This window comes from Neolamprologus brichardi, chromosome 6, assembly GCF_056152115.1.
Source record: "Neolamprologus brichardi isolate AB-2024 chromosome 6, ASM5615211v1, whole genome shotgun sequence".
NCBI classification, from domain to species: Eukaryota; Metazoa; Chordata; class Actinopteri; order Cichliformes; family Cichlidae; genus Neolamprologus; species Neolamprologus brichardi.
In genome coordinates this window covers 30297304-30324875 of record NC_142109.1, presented here as the reverse complement: position 1 = coordinate 30324875, position 27572 = coordinate 30297304, and the positions used below count along the sequence as shown (strand labels likewise).

Genomic DNA, 27572 nt, shown 5'->3' with positions numbered 1-27572 from the left:
CTGTTTGTAGAGGAATTTAAATCTATGAATATTTTTGCATTGTTTCAGTTGTAAACTCAGACTGTAATTAACTTTTACTTAAGTAAAAAGTACATGCTGGAGTTATTTTGCCCTGAAATATTCTCAATTAACTAAACCATCTGAATAAGTCTTCCATCACCATAGTTTCCTGGATACTCCTTGATTCAATTCAAGATTGAAAATTCAAGAGCTTTATTGTCAATACAATAGCATACACAGTATACACAGTATACAGTGTAGCGAAATACTGTTTCACCCCAAGCCCCTCATGGTGCATTTATAAGTATTTAAAAGATACATCTCCAAGAGATATAAAACTAGGAATTACAAATAAATAACATGCTAAATTTTGGTAAAATTAAGGGATAAAAAGGTACTAATTACTAACTATACAATACTATACAATACTATACAATACTATAGTAATAACTATACAATACTATAGTAATAACTATACAATACACAAAGACAGGACAGAGACAACACAAAGTGTATTGTGCAGTAGGTATTGAATACCAGGTTCAAGTTATTGTCAGGATATTGTAGACGAGACAGGACGAAGACATGTGCAAGATGCAAAATGTGCAAATATAATATAATTTAGATGTGTGTTCAGTAACTATGAGACTGAGTGTGAAAATAAGCATATTGTTCCCAGGTCCAGTTTGTAGTGGATTTGCGGAAGTTTTTGAGTCTTTTGGTGAGTATTGTAAGGTGTTTGTAGAGGTGTATGTGTATATCAGTCCTTTGGTGGTAGTGAGTGGACTGCTTGCCCAGACAGTGATAGCAATCGAACCACACAGACATTTGCCTGTCTTCCACAGTGACTTCAGTGGCCTTGTTCTGCACTCAACAAAGTTCATCACAGTTCATCGTCTTTGTCCCCGCTGAGCTGTAGTTGGCTACTGTCTCCAACCTTGTCTCGCTCATCTCTCCTCACCCCAGTCCCTCCCGAGGTCTGCTTCCATCACCTATCCCTAGGGGATAACTGCCTCCGCTGCCCAGCCCCATCTGTCCCTCCACTAGGCCAGCCTCACCCTGACTCTCCCTCCGCACTTTGGCTGCAGCCTCTTTATGTGATGTCACTGAGCAGAAGGATGGCCTTTTTGGTGAGTGCATGTGTGTGTGTGTAAATGGGTGTATGGTGTCTGTGTGAGTCAGTGAGCGGGAGGTGTGTGTGAGTATTTGACACACACACAGAGGGAGAGAGAGAGAGAGAAAGAAGACAGACAGAAAGAAGAAAAGAAAGGCACAAGTGTCAAGTTTCCCTTTTCAGTTCAGGAGCTCAAATCCTTGTTTTTAATCTAGAAAAGAGGGTGAAAAGAGCACGAAAAGGGAGAAGGTAGCTGGGAATTTGAGCTGGTGACAGATGTTTTTTGTTCCTTCTTTCTTTCTCTCTTTACAGTGTTATAGATGAGTGCGCAAAACATTATATGAAGATGTGAAAAGTTCACTGTAAAATAATGTGATTTAAATGATGTAAAATGATCAAATGATATATACACACATACACACATACACACACACACACACGTATATATGAAAGAGACAGACAGAGAAACTACCTGTCTCTAGTTTTTCCACTGATGACACCATTTACTGTTCAAATCTCAAAGTTTACTCTCTTCCTGTGACGTCTCACCACATCCTGGTTTTGACTGCACAAGATGCTGCGATGTCTACAGTTTAACGGCTTTCCTGTCACTTTTCAGTTCACACGCGATTTCCCTCATAGGACACTGTGGACTAAAAAGGTGCACACATAAACGCATATACTGATAAATAATTAGATACTATCATGGTAGGCTACTGTCCAATTTGCGGGAAGCCTGTCTACTTTGGTAAGTCTGACCTGTTTAATTTTTAAACTCGATGCAATTGTCTTCCTCTTTCTGTCTGGCACTTGCTTTACACGCTCTTTATCTGTCTGTCTATCACCTCTGTGGCAGATCACTTTGGCATTGTCATAAAACTTGAAATCTGAAATAAAGCACAAATAATGAACAGGTGAAACCAGGTGTAATAAAATTAATAAAGGGCATTTGTTGGAGTTAACATAAGATTGAGGTTCACCTTGTGTTTTGTTTTCTTTCTGCAAAGAGACAAAGTGAAATGCTATCAATATGTTCCTTAAATGCAAAATTGTTAACTATTTTCTTTTTAGAGGACAAAAAAAGGCATTTCACTCTTTCTTCTTAAGGCTTTTGGCTTTATTTGAACCACACATGCACACAAATGCACACACTCGTATCCATGATAACAACAGGATGTGGGTCTAGCCAAACGAGCATGCACTGCTCTTTGGGTTTCCTCCCTACCTCCTCTCTCTTTTAAACAAGTCCTTTTCCACATTCAGGCCTAGCCATTAGATCCACAAAAGGACTCAAACCACCAGTTAGATTCCTGTTTGGTTGTTATTTTTGCTGTTAGTTTTTCTCGCCTGTTCATGCACCGGCTAAGTTCAAATTCTCTGATGTGACCTGCCCTACTTTTAGTTCAACATCACAGTCTCTGGCCTACTTGCACTGATGAGGCACACATCAGACACATGAAATCCAGACATTGTGTTATCAGAAATTGTATGAGATGCAAAATCCTTTTGACTTTTTAATTCAATATCAATAAAAATATCCGATCCTGCCTCTCATTAAGCTAGTCCATCTCTTCCTTTTGTGCAGGTGAGAAAAAGAGGTCCCTAGGGAGAGACTACCATCCTCTGTGTCTGAAGTGTCAGAAGTGTAACAGACAGCTCACCCCTGGACAACATGCTGAGGTATATATGGACAACAACTGAGTCAATTAAGTATTCAAGGAAAGTAATATGAATGCAGTTTACTGAATGATGCTATAAATGTGTTACTCGTTGTGTTTCAGTATGATGAGAAGCCATACTGTACACACTGCTATCTGAAGATGTTTGGACCGAGAGGTATACTGCCATCTCAAAATGAAAACACAAACACGCACACTGACCAACCACACGCTATTTCTGAATGCCTTTTCTCTGTTTAAATCTTTCTTAACAGGTAACAGGTAACTGATGTCGGTGTGGTACAGTATATCCCCTCAACAAAAGCCAGGATGAGGCAAAATGAACAAATGCTGACATTTAAAAGATCTGGTTTATATAAGGCAAAAGATAAAGGAGTGAATAAATGATAATGAAGGACCGGAATATACTGTAAACCTTATAGGACAGAGTGAGCTCTGTTTGTTCTCTTTTGACGAATTAAAATATTTATAAATGTGGTAGAACTGGGCAATGCTATGTATATGTGACTGTTCACTTTTGTAATGTAAATTAATTTGGATGTAGAAAAGTGTGAGTCAGTGCAAATAAATACATTTTTTGAATGTTGCAGCATCAAATTCTGGTAGATGTCTAAGTTTTTAAGACTTTGCAATCAGGGGCTTACACTTTTAGATTTCTGGGCATGCGGCATGATTGTGTTCCCTCACAAACTAATAAAAACTCTAATCACCAACAATACAGATGCATGTAAAAAATTAGTTGGGCTAGAGGGTTCTCCCTCTCTCCCCCATCAAGCCGCCAGGGGAAAGGAGCAGGAATGGATAAGAGTGGTTGCTGTTGGCAGGGTAAACTAGATCTTCTGCCAGCAGAATCTACTGGAATGGGTGCTACAGTGAGGCAAACATGGGGCTCTCTCTGTCAAACACACACACACACACACACATACACACACACGTGCACGTGCAAGCAGTGTGTCTGCAGTATGCCTTCACTGCTGCAGGAGCTTGTCACCCAGTGGTGGGTGAAGTGCACAGTTTCGATGCACACGCTCTCGCTCTCTTTTTTTCAAACACACACTGGCACGCATATGAAAAAAAAAACAGAGATGTGGTTGATGCGTTTTCCTGTTGAGTGTCATGTGTCACTCCAGTGACATTTCAGGTGTTTGCTCTTGAAGGTGAGATGGATATTGAAATAAAGGGTGAAGAGGCTGAAAAAGAAATAGTATCGACAGAGGAGATGGACAAAGGGAGAGAGGGTTTATTATGACATCTAGCAAAGAGTAAGCAGAGATATACCTGTCTAGCCTTCAGTGTGCCTTTACAACTGTCCATCTCCTTCTCCTTTTTCCAGATCCATTTTCTATCCCAAGCACACCAAGCCTCTCTCACCTTCCATGTCTCCTTCACCCTCTAACCCCCTACCTTGATAGATCACATGACTGCTGTGTTACCAGCTGGCTGACTGTTCATTTGCAAGTGTTTCAGCTACACTCCCTTATTAGAGAGACGGGTGGTGGTGGAAGGGCAGAATTATAGGTGGAAGGGGGGCAGAGGGATGAGTGGGTGCTGTGCAGACCACTGGGTGATTGAGGGGCACTGACAGAACTGAAAGAAAAGAGAGGGAGCTTGAATTTATAGGCGAGACAGGAAGAGAGAGGGGAAAGTAAAACAGAGGGATGAAAAATTACCATATTAAGCCTTGCTAAGTTAATGCAGAGGTTATTCAATTTGCATTAATTCACCTTGGGTCGAAACTGGAAAATTGAGCTAAATAAAAAATGTCATTATCTTACCATGAGGTGGCAGCGGGAAAGGCCCATGTGTGGATCCAATATTAACTTCAGAGACATTCTAAACCAGTAACTATGCTTGCCACACTTCAAACAATGGCACTTGATGACAACTTGAAAATAGTATTTAAGTATTTTACAGCAAATTTAAAAAAAAATGTATAAAGACTAGACATTTTTTGCTTGTGAGGCGATGCGTTGCAACCATTTTCATTTATGTAATATTGTTGACATCTAGTGGCCGTGAATAAAACTGCTGGACTGCGTCGAGTCAGTTGAAAAGCCTGTACAGTAACCACTACAGTAGTTTTGTATTAATAGCTTAGAAAATGCATTTCAATAAAACAAAAGAAATACTAACGTAGCCCTATCATGTGCCAATAATTCTAACTCAGTTGATGAATTTGAAATTCTTCAAGCACCGGAGAAGAAGACAGAAAAGACAAAACTATGAATATATTTGTTTTGCAAATAAATAAATAAATAAATAAATAAATACCAGGTCAGAAACGGATATCTTGATAGCAGGTCTACTTAACATAGCTAATCTCTAATAAATAGCGTAGGAAGGTACGTGTTTATAGACTGCATTAGAGACCGACATGTTCTACAGCCTAATTTGTATTTTTTTGTTCCTGTTTCTGACTTTGCAAACTGACAACTACGTTAGTCACACGGTAATAACAGAAGTAATGACGTAAAGCTCTTGAGTGTACTTGTCAAACGGGAATTTGAAACACGCTCGCTCACGTCTTTGAATTTCTTCGGCTTTTCCAAGCTGTACTTGAAGGCAACTCATAGCCAGCAGCGTCGTTTTGTGTGGAGCATGCGCATCTAGCTAACTAGGAAGCAGAGGAGACGGTCTCCACGGATTATGTGGACATATCGTTGAGTGAAAGCAGTAGCTGTTTGATTTGGATACATGCCGTGTTCTTACAATGAAAAGCTGACAGCTCGAAACGAAGTTGAGTTAATACGATATATATTTAACTGTATGTATTAGGGCCTGAGTCAGAATGATGTCAGAATGCGACCTGACAGAGACAGAGACCGGCGAGCCAGTGCTGGACACCGGGGAAACAGCAGTGCCAGTGCTGGAGTCTAACTTTCACTCCATAGACCCTCCAAAGGTGTTATTTGACAGGAACCGGATAGGTCTAACAACTGGGGCGAACCCCGGTGGCGCCATACGTATTTCGGACTCTTGTGAAAGCGTGTTGACCGAACTAGAGACAGAGGGCTCCGGCGAAGAGGCGCTGCTGTTACCGTGCTTAGCAGGAAGCTCGTCGTCTCCGAGAGGTGTAAAAGAAAAGCGAAGCAGGCGGTACAGGCACAGCTCGTCTTCGGATAAAGATGCATTAGCCTCCCCGGGTAAGTGTTTCAAATCACGGCCTTTGAAATGGTTGTATATGAAACTAATAAATAGACAGCCACACTCAGACACTCATAGGGGGTATGTCTTTTCTGACATTTTGTTATTTGATGCATATGGCTCTGGGAAAATTCTGCCTACTCAGGCTGATTACGGTTGTGATAACAGGTAATGCAACGTGGTCAAATAGATATGTTATGTAAGCTCTCTGAAGTGAGCATTTCACGCGGCTTTTTAATGTTTGGGTCTCTCTTAATGTCCGTTGAGGCTGTTGGAGAACTAACACTTTGGTTATTATTAGAACTTTAAAAAAGCACAAACTTGGTGTCACATTACATAAAAAAGTACCCGGTTTCTCCACAGCACTTGGTGAACTGAAGGCTTGGTGTGCAGTCTGTATCGAGTCTGTATTTTCTGCTCAATTTGTCATCACCCATATTTTAGTCTATCTGACAATCAAGACAGAATTAAAGCTACAAATATGATGACAAAAAAGTAAAAAAAAAAAAACAAACAAAAAAAAGACAACAACAACAACAACCAAACAAACAGTTTATACTTCCAGGATAATAAATAAGACTGCCTCATCCTTTGAACTCTTGCCACCTGGTTGAGATCATTGCCTCCTTCATCCAAATTATCTTTGTTCCTCAAGCTAGGAGGTTTTTGAACATTCTGGTCTGTTGTAAGAGGTTTGTTGTGATAAAATGATTTGAGGCTATGCTGTGAACTAGATTGTCCAGCAGGAACAACTAAAGTTTCTGTCAGATTTGTTTTGGACGATGAGAAAGGGAAAGACCAAGAAAAGGGTGACCTAGTCGCTATGGAATTAAATGCTCACTGGATTTAACAACACTCCCCCTCATACCGCCCACCTTTTGTTTTTTCCTCCCCCTCACCCCCCCTGCAAAACAAATTCTGAGCATTTGTATTCATTTCTGTTATTCAGCCTCTCCCAACAGAGATCTATTGTTCAGATCCATGTCCTATTATGGCCAGAAATCTAGGCCACAGGTAGAGAGTCTGAGCCTTAAATGGCAAGTGTTGGCATCCCATTACTTGTGGCCTTTGTAGAACAATAATCTTCTCCTCTAAAATTACAGAACTGTTTTACAGATTATTGTTAGAATACTGACTAAGAGCCGTTTCTCTTGCACTTTGTGCCATTTAAAAATATCATGTAAATTAATTGTGAATTGTGGCTCTTAAATTCTGCTTTACGTGTCATGGGAAATATTAACCAAATAGCAATAGTGCTTTTTTTTTTTTTTTTTAACAAAGTAATTAGTAAAAATTTGCATGCGTCCATAGATGCATTCTATTTTTCATCACGTGTGCCATCTTTTGCTGCCTTCTTTGTCACCAGTCCAAAGAGCCTAGAAATGGCACGCAGGGTTTATTTATAGTTATAGTCTTTTATGTAAAGTTAATTTTCATAAGCTTGAGTAAGTTGAAGCATTTTATCATGTAACTGTCAAAACACGAGGGAAACAGTTTTAGCGTTTAAGACAAATTGTATCAATTTTATGCGCTTGCTGTAACTTAAATATATAGTTATAGAACACTTTTCACAGTCCAGTGTTGTGGCATGTCACACACTTTGTGCTCTGCAGGTCTATTGGAGGTCTCTGAAGTTATAAGTGAGGTACACTCCTGCTGTGTGTGCCCCATTAGCTGACCAGGACATCTGAGAGGCTGATATTAAATATGCATAATGCCCCTGTGCTAGCAGACGCACTTTGTAGTCCAGTACAGTGTTTGAAGATGATGAAGAGGGAAATTGAGAGAAAGGAAGTACTATATGCACATATACTATTACTTTGGTTTCCTACAGGTTGAAGCTAATGGGAAGTGGAAGACATATAAGGCCCATTACTGCCATCTGCAGCAATACACCACAGTGATCTTATCACAGACTATAAGCACCAGGGTTGCGCACAGGAAGCGTAGATCTGTCATCATACAAGATGATAGATTGAGCACACTTTGACCTGTCGTTGGGAATTAAATGAAGATAAAATATTGCATCACACAGAACTGGATTACAAACTCCTTACAGTAAATCAGAGATTTACTGTTTTAGAGCACAATCTAAAACCATGTTAAGATTTTCATACTTAAGTCAAAATGGAGCTATTTTTAAGTCTTTACTTTTGGACAGCTTTTCCAGAGATCAGAGTTACCTTTATGGCCAGACATCTTGTCCCAGTGTGGTCCACATCCACAAAAAACACTCAGAGTTTAGCCTTCAGAGATTGTGCACGTACAGCATGATCACAAATTTATGGGAGTATTTACCCAATAAAATTGCTTAATGTTTGCAGCACAGTTTAAATTCTTTTTAAAGTAGGATGTTTGCTTTGCAGGTACCAAATGGAGCATGAAACACAGGTGCAGCCTAGCTTAAACCTCTGTTTCAAATAATTCAGTTTTAGTTATTTAGCACCAAATCACAACAACAGTTGTCTCAAGTCGTTTTATTTTGCAAGGTAAAGACTACCAGAATGCGGAGAAAACCCCAAGAATCCGATGACCCGCACAGTGAAACTTTGCAGCATTTATTGAGAAGATACAAGGAAAAGATCAGTCTGTCTAAATTCTTCTTATTATTGAGTTATCTTACAGCCACAACATAATAAACACCTACCTAATCAGAATCAGAATACTTTATTGGTAATGCTTTTTGGTAATCTCAGTGTCTCACTGAACGTGCTCCTGTGACTGACCAGCATGTCATGGAGTGGGTGGGAGGAATTATCCAACATTGTCTTCATCTTAATGTTGGATAGCTCCCCAGTGTATCACCAAAATACCTTTGACGCATCAAAGTAATGCATAGTATGCTACCGGGACATTAACAGATAATTGGCTGCAGGGTGCGAGTACTGTGCTGTAATGAGGAGGTCTTGGTTAGTCACTTGACTTTCTGAACCTCCCCGTTAAGTTAAATTGAGTTTGACTTTTAACGTATGATTCTGGGTACTTTTCATGTATTTGTTCAGGAGTAATTGGGCCATACTAGGTCAGACTAGGTTTGACAAGTATCCACTGTTTTAAATAATCCAGATTAATTATGTAACGTTTGCTTATCACTCTTTCTTTTCTTCCTCGTGTTAATTAGGTTCTCTTGGGCCCTGCAGTTAAACTAGCTTTGAAGCTATCTTTGTTACTCCTTATCGGTCACCCTTGGCATGTTGACCTGTTTTTATAGCACCTACCACATGTCTGTGACTTTATCTCTCCTTGCATCCCACTGTGACTTTAGTGTGACTGATACACAGAGCATGGGTCTCTGTCAGCTGATCGTCCTGCCCTGTGTAAGGAGGAGAACTTATAATCTGCCATGTCATGTGTTTGGACCTTTATCAAAATAATAATTGGCACTATTCACCAGAGAGCAGTGATTTCAAGAGAATGACGTTTGATCTACAAGGCAGTAGAAAATGCCCGATTTTAACAAGTGGCGGAATCACTTGTTTAGACCAATTTTCTTTAGTTTAGTTGGTAAATTCTCTGTGATAGTGTACACACAGTCAAAATATGGGCATGTGATTTGGAATTCCTCTTAAATGTGTGTTTGTGTATTCCTTTGTGGGTGATTCCTGTGATAGACTTGGCCACCTGTTTTATCCCACCCTTTGCACAGTGTGTAATGGGAACACTTCCAGTTTCCCACTGCCTAGAACAGAATAACCAAGAGGTGAGATGGGTGAGGTAACGGACAGTTCACAGTAGTCTCTGTAAGGGAGATTGCTATTAATATTTTTTACCACTGATTTTTCAGCATGTATAATGTAAATAACTCATTCATGATCATTTCAAAGGTATCTGATGGTCCTAAACACCAAAACATAACACCAATGCAGAGAAACCTCTTGATGTTTACTTAATGCCATATTTTGGAATGGACATGTAATTGTAAATGCAATCTTATTGTTCTAGTTCTTAAGAAAATACATTTGTTTAATTGTAGCAAGTTCTGGTTGTATACAATGTAAAAATAAATCAAAGTAATCTTGAGTTATTCTCCTTCTAGGTACCAACAGTGGAGATTTCAACCATTTCCCTGATGACCCCGAGTTTGCCGATATTATCCAAAGGGCAGAGCAAGCCATTGAGAGTGGCGTCTTTCCAGAGAGGATTTCCCAGGGCTCAAGTGGGAGTTACTTTGTCAAAGACCCAAAAGGGGTAAGTTTGGTACCAATGACACCGATTCATGACAAGCAAAGGAAGGTTCATGGGCTAAACTTGGAGGAAGAATATAAATCAGTAGCTTAGCAACATTTCCAAACATTTATCTTTTCTTTTTTCAAAACATTAATCGCTTTAATCATAATAGTTTGTAAATTAGGAAGAAGGAATATGGAAATACACAGGATTATGATTCTCGTTTAATTATTGAAAAAGCAATGGTTTAGCTGATAACAGCAGATCACTAGCATCTACAGGTAATTACTGGGAAGATGGTGAGCCCAAGATGTCAGACGCATTCCTCACGCTTTACATTTGTTGCTTATAGTTACACTATTAGTCTTTGGCTTTTTGTAAGGAGCTTGAAGCAACACTAATATGTGTGGTAAAATTAGTTCTCACTCTTTCTGTTTTCTGACCTGGGCTGTATGTCAGATTGCAAGTTTAGAGAAAAACAAATGTATCACTCTGTTTTGTTTTTTATTTACAGAAAATCATTGGTGTTTTTAAACCAAAGTCAGAGGAACCTTATGGTCATCTGAATCCAAAATGGACCAAATACTTTCACAAGGTACTTTCTGTCACATGTATCACCTGTTTTTAAACATCTGAAACATCTGAAAAGTTATTAAGATGTATATTGTCATTCATTTTACTTTAATGGCTGCACACAGTGAGTAAGATAAAAAAAAAAAAAAAAGTGGGGTAATATTAACACCTCATCTGTAAAACTTTCCCCATGTCTGTCTCTGTTGTTAGCTTTGCTGTCCATGTTGTTTTGGCCGAGGGTGCTTGTTACCTAACCAGGGTTATCTGTCAGAGGCTGCTGCTTCGCTGGTTGACACCAAACTCGGTCTTGGTGTGGTGCCAAAAACCAAGGTGTGTGCTTTTTTTTTTTTTTTTTTTTCTCTGTAGAGTTTTTGAATTAATAACATGTAATAACTCCAAATCCCAGTATAAGTAAACACTTGAATTAATCTGGATTTGATTAGGGTCTCTGTGCTCTTCTTTCTGTTCAGCAGTGGTCACAGTTTCACAGTAAACCAGTGTTATCTAAATTTTATCAGGTGGTGTATTTGGCCAGTGAGACATTCCACTACAACGCCATAGACAGAGCAAAGTCCAGGGGGAAGAAGTACGCCCTAGAGAAAGTCCCCAAAGTGGGGCGACGCTTCCACAGAGTGGGCCTCCCACCCAAGGTACCAAACACTTTTTTTTAAACCTTCACAGTCTAACGTCACCATTTGTTTACTGTAAGCAATTCATGAGGAGCTTGGAATCTTTCTCTTGTTCATTCCTGTGTCGTGTCCTCCTCTTGCTTCCTTGCTTTCTCTTTGTATTTGTGCAAAAACACAGCCACATGCAGGAAAACCTATACTGATACTGGTTAAAACAAATTCTAATCTTCTTGTTTCAACATTTGTTAAGAGGTTCTTTGTCAGATTTGTTCTATTTATATGTACGCTGACTGCTTCTCTATAAAATACAAGAGTTGTTGCATCAGTGAGTGGATAGCTGAGAATAGCCACTGATGGTAGAGAACGGTAAAAGGAATCATGCCACACTATTTTTGTGTTGAAGAAGAACAATGTGTTTAGATAAAAAGCCATCAGAACCATAAATGTTGTTTCTGCTTTAAGCCATGTTCTTTTTCAGGAGCTGTAATACTTACTGGATATATTTATCTCTTGTATCGTGAACTGTAATCGTATATCAGTTTTGTCTTTTAATCAAAAACATGTATAACAGGGTATTGTATTCCTGGCTGTTTATTACGTGAGACAGCCTTGTGGGTGATCTAAAGATAGGTGGATGTTAAGATGATGTGAAAACATCGCTGAAGTGTCTTCGAGGAAGTAAATATGAGGAAACTGACTGCATATTTTCAACTGTCAGGCACAGCTGACATTTCAGCCTTTCGACATTACAGCTTCACTTGTAATATCACTGCAAACCACATCATTTCCGTTTAAACTGCCTACATACTGTTCTCAGAGCAGTGAACGTTGCTATACAGTGTTTTGTTTTAATGGGTATGTTAGTTGCATTCATGCCATATGCGCCTCTGTGTGTTTCCAGGTGGGCTCATTTCAGCTGTTTGTGGAGGGTTATCGTGAAGCCGACTACTGGCTGCGACGCTTTGAGGCTGAACCACTGCCAGAGAATATCAGGAAGCAGCTGCAGTCGCAGTTTGAGCGGCTGGTGGTGCTAGACTATGTTATCAGAAACACAGGTAGGCGTGCACGTGTTAACATTTCGATAAATGGTTTAAATTGAAGTGATCAGTCATTGTAGTCTCATTACAGTGTTGGCAGCTTTATTTCGATTTAGTTATACACTGGCTTCATATTTATTTTAAGTTAGTATATGCTTGCGCACAACAGCTGTTTGCTATCTTTGACATCGCTCTGTCATTTCTCTCATTTCTGCGTATCAAAACTTGTTTCTGTTTGTTTTCCTTGTTAGATCGAGGGAATGACAACTGGTTGATCAAGTACGAGACACCAGGAGAAGGAGAGGGAGAGGAACAAAAGGTGAGGTAATTTACCACATGACAGAGGTGTGTTCAGACTGTTCACCAAGCACGCATTCACCTCGCTTAACTCTGTTGAAACACGTGAACACTTATATATTTTTAAACCAGAACCCACCTGTTGTTTTGCTTCTGTGTATGTGCAAACTAGACTCACAAATGCATAGATAAACACACGTGTGGAACAAACTTGATGTACGTCTTTGTTACCTATCATCAATCATTATTTTCAATGTGCTGATAAATGACAAAAGTTGTAATTTATGTGTGGCAGTAATCACCCCTCAATCAATAACTAGCTTGGTCATCAGTCATTAATAATTTACTCAATGAATTCAAGGTCTTTAATCTTCTTCTACTTTATGCTGCAGGATGCAGAATGGACAGAGAACATTCAGGACTCCTGCATCAAGATTGCAGCAATTGACAACGGCCTGGCCTTCCCCTTTAAACACCCGGATGAATGGAGAGCCTGTATGTTTATCACTTATTTCACTTTTGCTCACCATCTCTGTCAGTGACAGTAATGAGAGGGCCCCTTTACATGTGCGATTTGTGTGATGCTTAAAAAGACTCATTGCACTTGTAGGAAAGGGTATTGTCAACATCACCTTCTGAAAAACACAAAGTGAAAAGGCACTTTTATTTGAGTGTTTAAAGTCTTTCTGTGCCACAGTGATTGATGGTTGACCCGGCTCTTTGTTCACGTGGGCTTTAGGAGATCTCTCTTGCAAAATGTGTCACAGCTAAAAGTCTTACTCTCATTACAAATCAGAACCAGTCACTGTGACTGCATGCAGTTTAGACTTGTGCTGTGTACTGAGTGATGCACGAATGCATTTATGTTGCACCACAAGTTTCATCATACTTGAAGACAAAACATTGAGATACCATGAAATTACTGGAGGAGATTGCATGTCTGAAAGGGGATTTATTTGCATAATTGTTGAGATGTATACTACCTTTAGACCCGCTGTCCAGATTAGACAATACAATTAGCTTATCTTAGTACCAAGGTTGTAAATAGGAGGAAATTACTAGCTTGGCTTTTTCCAGATGTAAAACTGATGTAAGAGCTTGTAAAATTGTACTAATCTGTGAACTTGATAAAGTGTTGCAATTATTAAGTTGTAGATGTGATGATATAATTTTTACCTTTGGACACTGCCACCGACAGTTCCTTTAATTTTCTGATCATCTCATTGCTATTGGATGATTTCAGTCCTTTTCTTCTTATGGTAGAATCTTGTCATCTGTGTTCTGGCAAGAATTAAAGAATTTTTTACAATAAAAAAAATAAACTGTAAAGAAAAATTAGGCCACTAAACAATCCTACATGTGGCCTTATTATCAAATACAATGATAGTTATAGGTTCAGTGACAGTGAAAGGCTATACAGACGGAAACATTTGTGTTGTCCTCCTAACAGATCCATTCCACTGGGCATGGCTTCCTCAGGCCAAGGTACCCTTCTCCCAGGAGACCAGAGACCTTGTGCTGTCTCGCCTCTCTGACATGAACTTTGTTCAGGACCTCTGTGAGGACCTCTATGAGATGTTCAAGGTATGAGATGTTCTCATAAGCTTTCCTTTTTAATCTGTTTCTAGATTTTTGAATTCTTAATTGCAGGATATCAGCTAATATCAGTCGTTTTCTGTTTTCAGACAGATAAAGGCTTTGACAAAACCATGTTTGAGAGACAGATGTCCGTCATGAGAGGACAGGTGAGCTTTTGTAATTTTCTTTTTTTTTAATGAGTACTTTAATGTTCCTCTAGTCATTTTTTTTTTTTACTTTGCACTGTTCTGTCCTCTATTTTATTTTTTCCTGCCTGTTCCTTTTATATCCTACCTCATTCTCCTTTCTCCTCTCATGGCCTACTTTCTGTCACTTTGTATGCTTTGTAACGTTATCACCACACATTTTACCCCAATTTTGCGTCTGCAGCCACTGTCCTGTCTCACCTTTCAGTCTTTCTATTCTTCTCTCAGCAAGCAGTTTAATAATAAAAACATGTTATATTAGTAAACAATACTGTGCAGGATTTGAGTCATTCTCAATTCTTTGTATTTTTGTTCTCCTTCCCTATTGGAATTCTTTAATATGGTTTAAAGTGCTTAAAGTCATGTCCTTAAGAAAAAGGAATAAATCCAACAAAGGCATAACACAGGACCCAAGGACCTGAGAAAAACATCCAACCCGTCAGTTGATCCATCTACTGTTGTAAAGATGCCCTTCTTAAACAAGGGAAAGAGGGTGAAAAGGCAGAGTTATGCCAAGTTACACAAGAACTGGACTTTTGTACAACAACCTGTTGTGAACAACGTGTCTTGTGAATTTTGAATCTAAATTTGACATTTTAAGTTCTAGTCAGTGTCGTTGGAGTATTATGGAGGACATCAGTAGAGAGGTACAACAGTGAATGTGTGCAGCATCTGTTAAACGTGGTAGAGGCTCTGTCATAGTTTGGTGCTGAATTTCAGTCGGTGGTGTGGGGGATCGTGTCAAAATCGATGGAATTATAAACGCAGAAAAGTACTGTGCAGTACCATCTGGAAAGCGTCTTGATTGGCAGTAGCTTACTTGCAGCATTACATTGATCTCAAACACACTGCCAGTGCAGTGAAAGCGCATAATAGAATGCTATCAGTTATGGATTGGTATCCTCAGAGCCTGGTAGAGGTGGGAATCACCATACATCCCACGATACAATATTATCACAATACTTAACGCACGATACGATATTATTGCAATTTTTTAAAATATTTTGCAATATTCAGATTCTGTACATAAAAGTAAACTTTATCAACATTCATTTTATCTAATATCAAAGTCTCGCACTCAGTCTTTCTCTCATTTCAGTTTTATTGTTGACAAACTGAACAGTTTGTATTACAGTCTAGTCCAACTTAACTGAACGCAACCATCTGGTACAATTATAGCTATTCTGAGCTATGCAATTTATGAAAATTATGCAGCCCCTTCAGCAACTGAAGAATTTGAAAGTAAATTAAAACAAAATATAATTTTACATTAAATAAAAAAGTGTTAAACTTAATTAAAATAAAACACGTCTTAAATTAAAATAAGTAAACTGTCATGTTTATTGCTGCCAAAAAAAAGTGAAACACATTTGGACAGTGAAGGAATGTCAGGATTCTTGCTCAGAAAAAGCATCAACATGCTCTGAAGTCAGAGCACTAAAACCTTTTTTGTAACAAAATATCGATTTCTGTTGTCCCTGTATCGATACATTATTAGCAAACAAAATATCACGATACTACACAGTATCGATTTTTTTCCCCCACCCCTAGAGCCTGGACCTCAATATTATTGAAGTAGTGTGAGACAGAGGCAGGAAACAAATGGATGAAAATCAGGTAACATCCAGATTAGAGCTTCAATGTTAAGAAGCCTGGAGAATTATTCCTGAAAACTACTAAAATGGAGCCTGTTTTGAAGAATAAAGGTGCTTGTACTAAATTTGCAAGCTTGTCAGAATTTCACCATTTCTGTGTTTGCTTCATGTGCTATTTCCACACATGTTTGCACGTTTTACTGATCACTGCACTTATTTCCCACTTTCCAAGCAAAATATAACAAAATGAGGGATGGCTCAAGACTTTGTCCTGTAGTGTGGTTGTTTTGTAATTTATTTATTTTAACTTTTAGTTAATTATTTAACTTTTGTCAGATATTAAAATGACCTAGCTGTGAAGAAAGTAGCTAATAATAACTGCAGTTTTTATGTATTACTGTCCTTTATCAAAGCCATGTCACATGCATAATATGTAAGCACAGACGGTTTCATATTTCCAATAAGTTGTTTGCATATTCTCTAAAAACTTCGAGTTGCTTTTGCACAACTAATGCACCGTCTTTTCCCAGGTGTTGAACCTGACCCAGGCATTGAAGGACGGGAAGAGCCCCCTCCAACTGGTGCAGATGCCTCGGGTGGTAGTGGAGCGCAGCCGCTCAGGTGGCCAAGGTCGTGTGGTCACTTTGGGGAATGCGTTTACACAAACCTTCCACTGCAAGCGGCCATTCTTTTCCTCCTGGTAGTCGGAGAAGGATGACGAGGGGAGCAGAGGAGAAGCATCTGCTTTTTGTCCACACATCGCTCCTGGAGTAAAGAAAGTGAGAGAGAAGCTTACTGTTCATATTTGTCCTCGGCAGGAAGGAAGTGAAGAAGGATACGGTGATGATGGAAAATAAGATGAGAAATATTTTGAGGAAATTGACTTGAGGCCAATTCCTCATTTGAGGAGAGTGCAGGGAACCGTGGGAGCTGGAGAGATTAGCATACCACCGTCTCCTAGAGAGACCTTGGGGCTGTTTGTGGTTACTATGGCAACTTGATTAGATAATCAGCTTTTTCACAGAGGTGGGCTTTGTTTATTGTTAGGAAGCTGAAAGTTGTTGTTTTTTTTCTTTTTTCAAACCACCCAAGCTACCTACTGAAGGTCTCTCGATAATGTAGTGCGTTGATGGCCAAAGAGCAAGCACCTAAATACCACAAGCTAACAGCACAGTGGTCCTGGTAGTGTTTGGGAATGTTAAAGAAGTTTTTCTTGGTCGACATTGTTCCTCATCTGGGATAAAGTCCAAAATATTTGCTTTGCCTTATAGGATTACTTAGTGAAATATAGATGTGCACTTACACTGCTGGAAGTGTTTGACCAGTTCCACCCAGCTGGGCCAAAACACACTTTACCCAGCTTTAAAACCACGTGTTAAACAAAGACAGTGTCTTCAATTCTCAGTGCTGCCAAAGTCTTTGTTGAAGGAATATTGAAGAGCTTCAAGACAAGAAAATTGTTGAAACTTGAATTTGTAGGAAGTGGAGGATTGCGAATAAACACTTTGCTTGAATGTAATCTGTTTACCGTTTATACACAGAATTTTGCTCCTAAACATTTCAGTACAAGAGAATTCTGTAAGAAATAGACTTCTCATTACTATGAATGTATTTGTTGTTTGACTTGTATTTAATTGCTGGTAAGCAGCTTTCTCTTGAATCTTCTGGCATTGGGGGGGATCGCAACTCTCCTTGCTTTTTATATTGTACTCTGTGAAGAGGAAAAACTAAATTGAGGAGACTTGCTTGATGCCATTCTGTTTTCTTATGTATGCATCTTGAAGTTTTTATTCCAACTCAGCGACTATATGGGATAAGTTGTATATTTAACAGATTAAAAAAACAATAAAATTTGGCAAAATCAAGTATTTTGTAGTGTTCTAGTGTATAGGAAAAGACTAATTTGAAGGCATAAAGAATGAAGTGCACCAAGCTGGAGTTCAGCAGTGACAAAGGTATGTTCAGCAGAGCTCTATCTGCAGGATGACAGTTCTCATGCACCTGATTAATGCCTATTGACTTTAAGATTAAAGATGTCAACAGTAATTCCCACCCAACCTGCTAAAGCCCAAAGATATCCGGGTAATAATGACGAAAACGAAAACAACAGATCTTCACACGTGAAATATTGAAATCAGTGAATTTTTAGCTTGAGAAATTATTAAAAAGGTTATCAGCAATTAAAGATTTTCTGAGAGGAACTTTGCCGATTGCAAAGGTACACGATCTAAACCAGAGCCATGGAAAATGTTTAATAGTGTGAAAGTGACAAAGGGAGCGGTTTAAGATTACAAGCTAATGGGGCCTTTTGTAAAGCAAAAAAACAAAAAGGTGCCCAGGTTCATCTGACCAATCGAGAATGTCAGTGAGAAACAGAATATTTCCTACAGGTGTGCCTTGAAATTGTGGTGTGTGTTCTTTGTATAGCAGAGGTTTTCAAACCAATATACACCAAGGGGGTGGTAGATGTGAAGCACAGCTGAATATCAGCAGCAAATCACAGTTGTGATTTGGCGCTATATAAATAAAAAAGAAAGAAAGAAAGAAAGAAAGAAAAGGGTCACCACACATTCTCGCTAAGAAGCGACACACATCTGGAGAGGAAATAAAATGTGAAAAGAGATGTTGCAATACTACCAGAATGTCTCGTCATCTTAGCAGTAGTGTGACATGGAGCCTTGCACAACAGTGCCCTCATGTGGAAAGTTTTCTTTATAACCTCAGGTTAATGGGTTCAAGTCACCACAAAAACAATAGGCAGTCTTCTAAAATAGAGTACCAGGTCTTTTAAAACACTATAATAACCAAACGTATGATTCTGTCCTCTGCTTGTGCATATATAGCTGTGGTCAAAGGTTTACATACACTCTTCATGGGCATGAATGTCCTGGTAATTTGGGGCTTTTTTAAACTGCTCTTTATCCACGGTGGAATGATTGTAGAGCATACACCTTTACTGACTTCAAAAGTCAAGTTTGAGTTTATTTTTTATTTCTATCTGATCCATACTGGGTCAAATATATACACACAACCCACTAATATTTGGTTAAATGTTCCTTAGCAAGTCGCTCTTGGTTGCAATCAACAAACTTCTGACATAATTTTGGCTGGATATTTGGTCGGTTTCCTGGAATAGACTTGGTGTTTAAGCATAATCACAACAATTTCAATTGGGTTTAAGTTGAAGCTTTGGGAGGGCCATTCCAGAAGCTTGATGTTCGCCTGTTTTATCCATTCTAAAACTAGTTTGATGTCTGTTCAGGGTTATTTTTCTGCTGGAACACTCAACTCTGTCCAAGTTCCATTTCTCTAAATGTTGATTTGAGGTGAAGCTGAAGAATTTGAAGAATTCCCCCAGAGCATGATGCTGCCACCATCATGTTTGAGGGTTGGTTCAGTGTCTTAGGTTTGTAAGCCGCACCTTTACCCCTACAAACATGTCTCTTGTCATAGTGACCAAACAGCCCAATCTTTGTTTTATCTGAACATTAAACTTTCCTCTAGATGGCATTAAGCTCATGCCTGTGTGAGAAAGTGAAAATTTCAGTGATGACGTGTCGATTTTGAAGCAGGGGCTTTTTTTCTGGGTTGGCAATCTCTCAGTCCATGGGGATGTAAAACTTGCTTTACTGTGGACAGTGATGTTGGAGTTTCAACAGTTTCCAGTTCACGCTTTAGCCTTGATGGTTCCTGGGCTGTTCCAGAACATCCTAACCAGTTTATTCTCATCCGAGGATGACAGTTTGGATCTTCTTTCAGATCCAGGTCTCACTAACTCATACATAGATACAGTAACTTGAACTAATGGTTTTGTAATCTGCAGTTTTTTCGTAATGGCCCTGAAAGACCTTCCTAAGTTGTGTAAATCTACAATTCCGCTTCTTAAATTGTCACTGAATTTCTTGGGCTTTCCCGTTGTTCGAAGTATTGCTCAATCCAGTGAGTACTGGCAAAGGAAAAACTACCAAGTAATCAATCATGAACACTAATGAAAATTTAACAGGACTTGCATTTGTCAAGTAAAAGCACAATGTAGAACCTTCAGCACTGCTTATTAAAATATTTAAATAAATGTACGTCTATATCTGAGCCTGTATCTACAAGAACTGGAGAAAATGCAAAATTAAAAAAAATAAAGTGCACCCAGTTCTTGGTTTTTTAAAGATTAAGACCGTTTCAAAGGAATCAGAAGCCCAAACTACCAGGACATTCATGCCCATGATGAGTGTATGTAAATTTCTGACCTGTACAAGCTTCCCTGCAGTTATGTCTGTTATGAGCTTTTGTTTCCACTAGATGGCGCGCAGTATCTGTTTTATTTTTAGTTGCCTGCCGTCGGAAGTGCACTTCAAGGCGATGAGTTTAGTCGTTCTCAAAAGTGATGTAAAGTCACAAGGCTGTAAAAATATGCAGACACAGACGGCTTGGCTTGTAGTCCTTTTTACCAAGAAGAGCCACGGGAGATTGTACTTAGATTACTTTTTAGTTCTTAAAGAAGCAACCCCAATGTTTTCAGTGTAGTAATTTAATATGATTTTGTGAGGGCATATATATATATATCTATATCTATATCGATATCATATTTATTTAAGCTTTCTGGCACTATTGACATGATGCAGCTCTTTATATTTGTGGCTGCGTTTCTCTTTGCGCACGAAATCACCGAAGCCGTTCCCTCTGACAAGTGCACCTCCCGGTGCGATGTGAGCTCGTGCCCGAGCCCCAGCTGTCCCGGTGGCTACGTTCCGGACAGATGTAACTGCTGCCTGGTGTGTTCCCCGCGTGAAGGAGACCCCTGCGGTCGCAAAGACGACCTGCCCTGCGGGGATGGATTGGAGTGCAAGTTATTCGCTGCGGGGAAGCGGCGAGGCTCCAAAGGGGTCTGTCGGTGTAAGATGGACCATGAAGTGTGTGGGAGCGACGGGAAAACGTATGGAAATGTGTGTAAGATGAGAGCAGCCAGTCGGAAAACTCTACTCAAGGGGAGACCCGCGGTCAGCCAAGCGCACAAAGGACCCTGTCCGCCTTTAGGAGCAGGTAGGGTTGCTTTGAGGTCGCCACAAACTTAGAATGTACAGGGTGGAATAAATTGTTTTGGGATTTGGGTAACGTGTATGTATGTGTATACACATATATGTGCTAGCCACCGTGGTGCCCGGTTTTCAACCAAGTATGGGAAATTAACATTTTATTTTCAGTAATTTAATTTGTCCAATTACTTTTGAGTCCCCTGGGATGAAGGGACTGTGTTACAAAAATGCTTTAGTTTCTCACATTTTTATGCATCTTTTTTGTTCAACCCACTAAATTAAAGCTGAAAGTCTGAGTTGTTTCAAAAGTTGTTTCTGTCCAAATATTTATGGACCTAACTGTAGCTATAGATGATTGATTGCTGTCTGTATTAATGTTTTGGTGGGGGTTTCTTGTCAGTATAGGTCGTACCCTGATTCGTCTCAGCAGCCCTCGATACAAGTTCAACTTCATTGCTGATGTCGTGGAGAAAATAGCCCCTGCTGTCGTCCACATTGAGCTATTCTTAAGGTTTGGATTGTGTATGTGTATATTAAAATTTAACATAAAAAGCTTTACAAAAATTGCTTATTTATATTGTTTTATAGCATAATGGCTTGATTTGTCTGCTTTGATCTCAAGTAAGAAAAAACGATTGCAACCTGTTTCCTCAACAGGCTGTTTTTGGGGATATTGGGCCCAATCAAGTGCTGTTTGCCTGCTATTATAAGTAGCATAAAATTACATTCAAATTTAAGCTTAAAATTAAAATAAAATTCAAATCATGCATAAAATTAAGCATACAATTTAGTCCAAAGCACATCACATTAAGGCATAAAACTCTCCAAGCTGCCAAAATTACTTCTATATAGGGCAACCATAATGTGAAATATATGCAATAAAAGCACATTTTAATTATTATTGTTATTATTAACCATGTTCACTTTAATAATTTTTCATTTGCCCTCTGTTTCCAGGCATCCTCTGTTAGGTCGCCACATGCGACTCTCCAGTGGCTCTGGGTTCATCGTGTCCCACTCAGGTGTGATTGTGACCAACGCTCATGTGGTAACCACAGCTGCCTTGGTGACAGGCAGGCCACAGCTGCGTGTTCAGCTCCACGACGGAGACGCATATGAAGCCGTGGTGAAAGACATAGACAGGAAGGCAGACATTGCTACAATCAAGGTCAATCCACAGGTAAGGGCACAAGCCCTGACATGCTATCATCATAAGCTTCTCTACCCTCTTCTCCTTTTCAAATATAAACACATGAATCTTTAGATTTTTTTTTTTACATCCATAAATCTTAAACGAGCCCACATAAACCACACAGCCCACATCCTGACACATTTCTTTGTCAACATCTGACAGTTTTCTGCTAGACATTAATAAGACTTTCATAAACACTAGCTCCGTGAGTCACAGACAGAGCGCTGATGTGTGTAATCTCACACCCCTGTCTGAAATACCTGCTGAGTTTTGTAAGCTTTCAACTATTCCTCTTCCTCTAAATGTCTTTTCTTCTTTTCATCTCTGACATACTCGTGTTTTCGCCTGTGTGCTGGTATTTTTTGAGTGTTTTTTTTTTTTTTTTGTGCTTGTTGTAGCAGAAGAAACTTCGCGTGCTGTCTCTGGGCAGTTCGGCTGATCTGAGGCCAGGAGAGTTTGTGGTTGCCATTGGCAGCCCTTTCGCCTTGCAGAACACCGTCACCACCGGCATCGTCAGCACTGCACAAAGAGATGGCAAAGAGCTGGGCATAAAGGACTCAGACATGGACTACATCCAAACTGATGCTATTATTAACGTGAAACATTTTTAAATATCTGCATCTGTACACATTGATTGCATTATTGAACTACATAATTGTCTTTTAACATTCCCATATGTGTAAGAATTACTGTTGTGCTTGTTTCTATTTTATATCTTCCATACTTGTGTCAAGTACGGCAATTCGGGAGGACCTCTTGTTAACTTGGTAAGTGGTGTTCTCTAAGGTACAGTAGATGATCCATTTGATTTTGGAGTGTTTTCAGTTTGGCCTCAAACAAAGAACGGAGTTTTCACTAACGCAGCATAAACAGTTATGAGTTTGTGATATTCATATGAGCCTGAATATCCCAAACTTATTATTCCCCAAAGCACAGAGGGAGCTTAAGTGTGATATACACTACAGACATTATACCTGATTTTGTTGTATGTATTGCAGCACATTTAAAGAAACTATTAACTGTCACAAATAGCTTTGTAGATGTGTGCATAACAAGGCACAGAATGCAAACAAAATGTGAGCTTTACCAGCTGAACAGTACTCCAAGAAGCACAAAGTTAAGAGTCATGAAAACCCAGCGAATCTAGAAAGAAGAACAAAGTACCAGGTTAATTCCAAAGAAAATAAACTGGACAGCATGAAAGGGAAGTGGAGGAGCACACACAGGAAATTCCAAAGATCAACAGTAAAAAGGGACGACAGGATTATAATTACGGAAAAATTATTATGGATGAAAACAGTAAGGAGAGGAGCACAGGAAGCAAAACTGACGCAAGACACAAAAGAAAGCAAACCTTCAAAGTAAAACACTAACAATTAACAAACGAACACACATGGAAACTCTTGCTAATATCAAAACACAAGATATCATAAAAAAATAAAACTCACGCTCTACGAGAACAAGAAATGAAAACAGGAAATCCAGATGTTCAACAAACACAAAATCAGAATCAAAACACTTTATTAATCCCTAAGAAAATTGTGGTCACAGTTGCTCCAAAATAACAAAAAGAGTAACTATGTAAACTAAGTGAAATAATACAGTGCATTGCAAGGCTGAAAAATATAGCAAAAGAGCACTAATAAATAGAAACGGCTCTATTTCATAAATATAATTCAGTATATTACACATATTAAATATATATGGTTGAAAAAAAATCTAAACTTCAAACATAGAAAAATAGAAAAATAAAACACGACTAAGACTCAAAAATACTAAGAAACCAGAATGCAGAACCAAAGCACAAAAACCTGCGATATGATACAGTCTTTGCTTGTTTTATAAACCCTCTTGTGTCCCATGAACTATGAACTCAAAATGGCTCAAAATTGATTTACAGATTTGTTCAAGCATATTTTCTTGTGGCCAGTGATTAAAATATTACAGTCACCAAATAATACACTGATCAGTACCACTATTTCTGCTTTTTCTAGCTATAACGGCTATAGCTGTTACTCCAATTCTGGAGTTCTACTAATATTAATTATAAAAAATCTCAAAGTATAAACGTGCAGTTTATTTTTATTGACTGCAGTAACACTGGGACACAATCGTGACACATCATGTGTCACATGCTTTAAAGTGTTCTGTGTAATGACACATTTATAACGCCATAAACGAGTGCACGTTTAAAAAGGCACATGCATTGTGTTTTTATCAATATATCATAGCAACTGTAGTTGTGCCATATGCTCGGCTTTACATACCAACTGATGCAGTCTTTTTTTCTGGAAATCTTGACATATTTTTCTCAGTTCTTACTGGCTGATATTTATGTCAGCATCAAGTCCTTTTTGGCAGCCATCATGTTGTGTTTGTCTTTCTACATGTGTTTGTGTTTCCTTCAGGATGGCGAGGTGATTGGAATCAACACTCTTAAAGTGACAGCAGGAATTTCCTTCGCTATACCGGCAGACCGCATCAGCCGCTTTCTCTCAGAGTCACAGATTAAACACAAGAAAGAGGGTGACTTTTTTTTGTGAAGTTTATCATTTTATTATCTAAAATATCTAATATCTTTAAATGACTATTTACCCCCAGTATATGTCTCTAATTTTCATTAACTACTACTCTGACTGGCTTTTGTTGTGACAGAAAAGAGACAGCAGAAAAGAAAAATGGACAAACCACAGTCTGATGCAGGTGAGAGACAAGACGTTTTTGTGCAAATATTATAACTATTTTCATATTTGTCAAAATATGGCAAAACATGCAGTTAAGAGTGTAGACTCAAAGTTAATAGATCTTTAATAACAAATGAAATCCTCAGGATTTGGACTATAATTTTAATGGTTACATTTATATTATAATATGTGTTTAATGAAATAGTTATTAACCCTTTAAAGCCGGTGAGCAGCACGCTCTGTTTTGCGTAACTATTTTTAAATCCCGGTAGCTCTGCAACCACGTAAACTAGCGCAATACTTTTTTTTGCATATGAAACCGGAGGAGTTGTACTTACATCTTATGCCATCAGCTTGTCCTCGGTCACAGTTTCCTTCCACATATAGCTTTGCAAAAACTGCATAAAAAGCACTTGCAGCAACAAAAACATAATATTCCAGAAACACGCTTTGCCGATCAGCTGTTTGTAACACTTCCTACGTCCATCAGCGTGAACTATCGCATGTCCTCCGTGTCCTGCCCGAAACCGAAAGTGACGTCATTTTGCGGAAATGTAGTTTTTTACCATCAGGGCCTTATGAGCCTATACTGGTGTTTTTAAAAGTTATGTTTGACTTTATGACTTTCTGTGTCATTTCTGGGATGCTTAGGACTCATATTGCACTGCTGGAAATAGTTTATTTTGATGCATATGCTGCTTTTTTGCAAATTTGCACTATAATATTTATTTTCGTTTTTCCTGCAGTATATAAAAATTGGTGTATTTCAAAAATAAAACTATGAAGACACTTAAAATAAATTTCCTGTGGTGGGAAACTATTTTGTGCAACTTTTTTGTATTTACAGTTTTGAGGGATAAGCCTCTTAAATTTCTCTAACTAGAAATATATGTTAAAAAACCAAAAACCATTTTCAATTTTTTTGTAGTTCATTGCACTTTTTTGCAATGTATGTAATTACTATGCACGTAATGCAGACATATTATTAAAATTTTAGCTATAATGGTTGCATTGATGTATATCAACTTGAAATGCTCCAAAAAATGGCACTACAGCATGTAAAAATATAATGCAAGCTCTGGCGGACTTGGTTCTATGGTAGGTCTTAAAGGGTTAACTGTCTCCTCAGCTCATCTTTCCCCGTCAGCCCAACTTAACCTTTACATGAGACTGTGTTTAAATTATGGTTATATTGTTGTGCTTTCAGACGCGTCCCAAGTTAAGAGATATTTTTTAGGCATCTGGATGGTCACCATCACCAAAGCGTAAGTTGTTACAAAGTCACACACATATTAGACTGTAAGGAGAAAATAAATTTTGCACGAATGTTCTTTAATACACTTCCTACTACAGATAAAGGTGGCGTACCCAAATAATAATAATAAAAATAATAAATAATAAGAGCAACATTTGTTTTGTGAATAAATCATTTAACAAACAAACTGACAAATTCTGTGTTATTCTATGGGAAACATAAGTTGGCTTCAGGAGCTGGTATTGCTGCTTGTCTACTTTTTCTGTAGCCAAACAACTTTACCTTTGATTTGTCAGCAGGAGCTGTTTCATAGAAAATCAAATGTTTGTATATCTGAGTATGTCCAAAAAGGGAATTAGTTTTATGTGATGCACTTCCTTTTTTACATAATTGAAATGATAATGTGTAAAAATGTGTTAATAGCATTAATATTGCGTCCTACGTGTGCCACAGTCTTGTAGAAGAGTTGCGACTTCATAACCCAGACTTCCCCGACATCAGTAGTGGAGTTTTGGTGCGGCAAGTCATACCTAACACTCCAGCAGAAAAGTATGCTCACACACACCTGCAAAAAGTACACACACACACACACACACGCACACACATATTTCAAATGATATCACCCTGTTTCATACTTCCAGAAAGTGATTGCAGATTTATGGACAATGATGTCATTATAAGTCTGAATCTTCTTTTTCTCTTTCTGGCACGCTTGTAGTAAACGGTTGACTCGAGTTTCTTTTCTTTTCCATGTCTTTAGAGGAGGGATTAGGGAAGGTGACGTTATAGTGAAGTTGAACGCAAAGCCAGTCAGGACCACTGAAGACATCCATGAGGTGTTGCAGAGCGACCAGCCACTCCTACTTGAGATTCGCAGAGGGAACGATGACTTACTCTTCAATATCCACCCACAGCTTTTGGTACATTGAAAACTGGGAGAATTGATATCTTTTAGTTGTGAAGAGGCAGGACTCCAGTACTGTCCAGTACTGATTTCTTATTAAAACAAGAGAACGGAAAAGAGCAGTTCCTTTCCCAACTAGCCTGATGATGTATGCTTTGGTAGAGTTTGAAATAGTTTAACACAGACTTCAAAATACAGCTCAGTAGAATCCATTGCACTGTATATTTAAGGCGCTTTAGAATAAAAGCTTCCAAGAAGGATCTGTGCAGTTGTGTGTTTTTCTGTCTAGTCTGTTCAGCAGCTGCTTTCCAGAAGGCAGGTTCCATTCCTTTGTTTATGTCTTCTTATCCCTCCTCCATCCTCTCTCTTGGAAAGATTTTCTCCTAATTTAAACAAACCTAAGTCAACACCTCCACATACGGAACACAGACACTATGAGTAAAATCCTGTTACAGGGAAGAGCTGGTTGTATTCTTTCCTGTTTTGGA

The 27572-nt window shown here is 38.7% G+C and overlaps 3 protein-coding genes across 4 annotated transcripts; all 3 read left to right on the top strand.

Moving 5' to 3' along the window:
• The first annotated feature begins 1583 nt into the window (after positions 1–1583).
• LOC118454146 (cysteine-rich protein 1) lies at positions 1584–3375 on the top strand. Of its 2 annotated transcripts, XM_035907703.2 has the most exons (4): positions 1585–1862; positions 2700–2794; positions 2896–2950; positions 3048–3375. In XM_035907703.2, exons 1-4 carry the CDS (start codon positions 1820–1822, stop codon positions 3056–3058), a joined length of 204 nt encoding a protein of 67 aa, XP_035763596.1. In that variant the 5' UTR covers positions 1585–1819; the 3' UTR covers positions 3059–3375. The 2 variants fall into 2 exon arrangements, with proteins under 2 accessions (XP_035763595.2, XP_035763596.1); XM_035907702.2 differs by lacking the exon at positions 3048–3375 and having other exon boundaries at positions 1584–1862; positions 2896–3038.
• A 2044-nt stretch (positions 3376–5419) lies between these two features.
• Positions 5420–16809, top strand: pi4k2b (phosphatidylinositol 4-kinase type 2 beta). The gene is made up of 11 exons (XM_006790597.3): positions 5420–5936; positions 9974–10125; positions 10619–10699; positions 10888–11007; positions 11196–11327; positions 12208–12361; positions 12595–12662; positions 13033–13135; positions 14091–14224; positions 14326–14385; positions 16550–16809. The coding sequence occupies exons 1-11, from the start codon at positions 5582–5584 to the stop codon at positions 16721–16723; spliced, it is 1533 nt and encodes a 510-aa protein (XP_006790660.1). The 5' UTR covers positions 5420–5581; the 3' UTR covers positions 16724–16809.
• Positions 16810–20629: 3820 nt separating this feature from the next.
• htra3a (HtrA serine peptidase 3a) lies at positions 20630–27262 on the top strand. Its single transcript, XM_087842614.1, has 10 exons — positions 20630–21056; positions 21455–21560; positions 22007–22229; positions 22640–22837; positions 22976–23008; positions 24650–24767; positions 24897–24944; positions 26133–26190; positions 26634–26729; positions 26941–27262. Exons 1-10 carry the CDS (start codon positions 20630–20632, stop codon positions 27107–27109), a joined length of 1476 nt encoding a protein of 491 aa, XP_087698740.1. The 3' UTR covers positions 27110–27262.
• Positions 27263–27572: the final 310 nt, after the last annotated feature.

Excerpts from the sequence above, each read along its gene's own strand:
- htra3a (XM_087842614.1), top strand. The coding sequence starts at position 20,630 with ATGATGCAGCTCTTTATATTTGTGGCTGCGTTTCTCTTTGCGCACGAA. Across the intron at positions 21,561-22,006 it reads CACATTGAGCTATTCTTAAG|GCATCCTCTGTTAGGTCGCC; the intron begins GTTTGGATTGTG and ends CTCTGTTTCCAG. Across the intron at positions 26,730-26,940 it reads CCTAACACTCCAGCAGAAAA|AGGAGGGATTAGGGAAGGTG; the intron begins GTATGCTCACAC and ends CCATGTCTTTAG.
- pi4k2b (XM_006790597.3), top strand. The coding sequence starts at position 5,582 with ATGATGTCAGAATGCGACCTGACAGAGACAGAGACCGGCGAGCCAGTG. Across the intron at positions 11,328-12,207 it reads GAGTGGGCCTCCCACCCAAG|GTGGGCTCATTTCAGCTGTT; the intron begins GTACCAAACACT and ends GTGTGTTTCCAG. Across the intron at positions 12,663-13,032 it reads GAGAGGGAGAGGAACAAAAG|GATGCAGAATGGACAGAGAA; the intron begins GTGAGGTAATTT and ends TTTATGCTGCAG.
- LOC118454146 (XM_035907702.2), top strand. The coding sequence starts at position 1,820 with ATGGTAGGCTACTGTCCAATTTGCGGGAAGCCTGTCTACTTTG. Across the intron at positions 1,863-2,699 it reads CGGGAAGCCTGTCTACTTTG|GTGAGAAAAAGAGGTCCCTA; the intron begins GTAAGTCTGACC and ends CCTTTTGTGCAG. Across the intron at positions 2,795-2,895 it reads CCCCTGGACAACATGCTGAG|TATGATGAGAAGCCATACTG; the intron begins GTATATATGGAC and ends GTTGTGTTTCAG.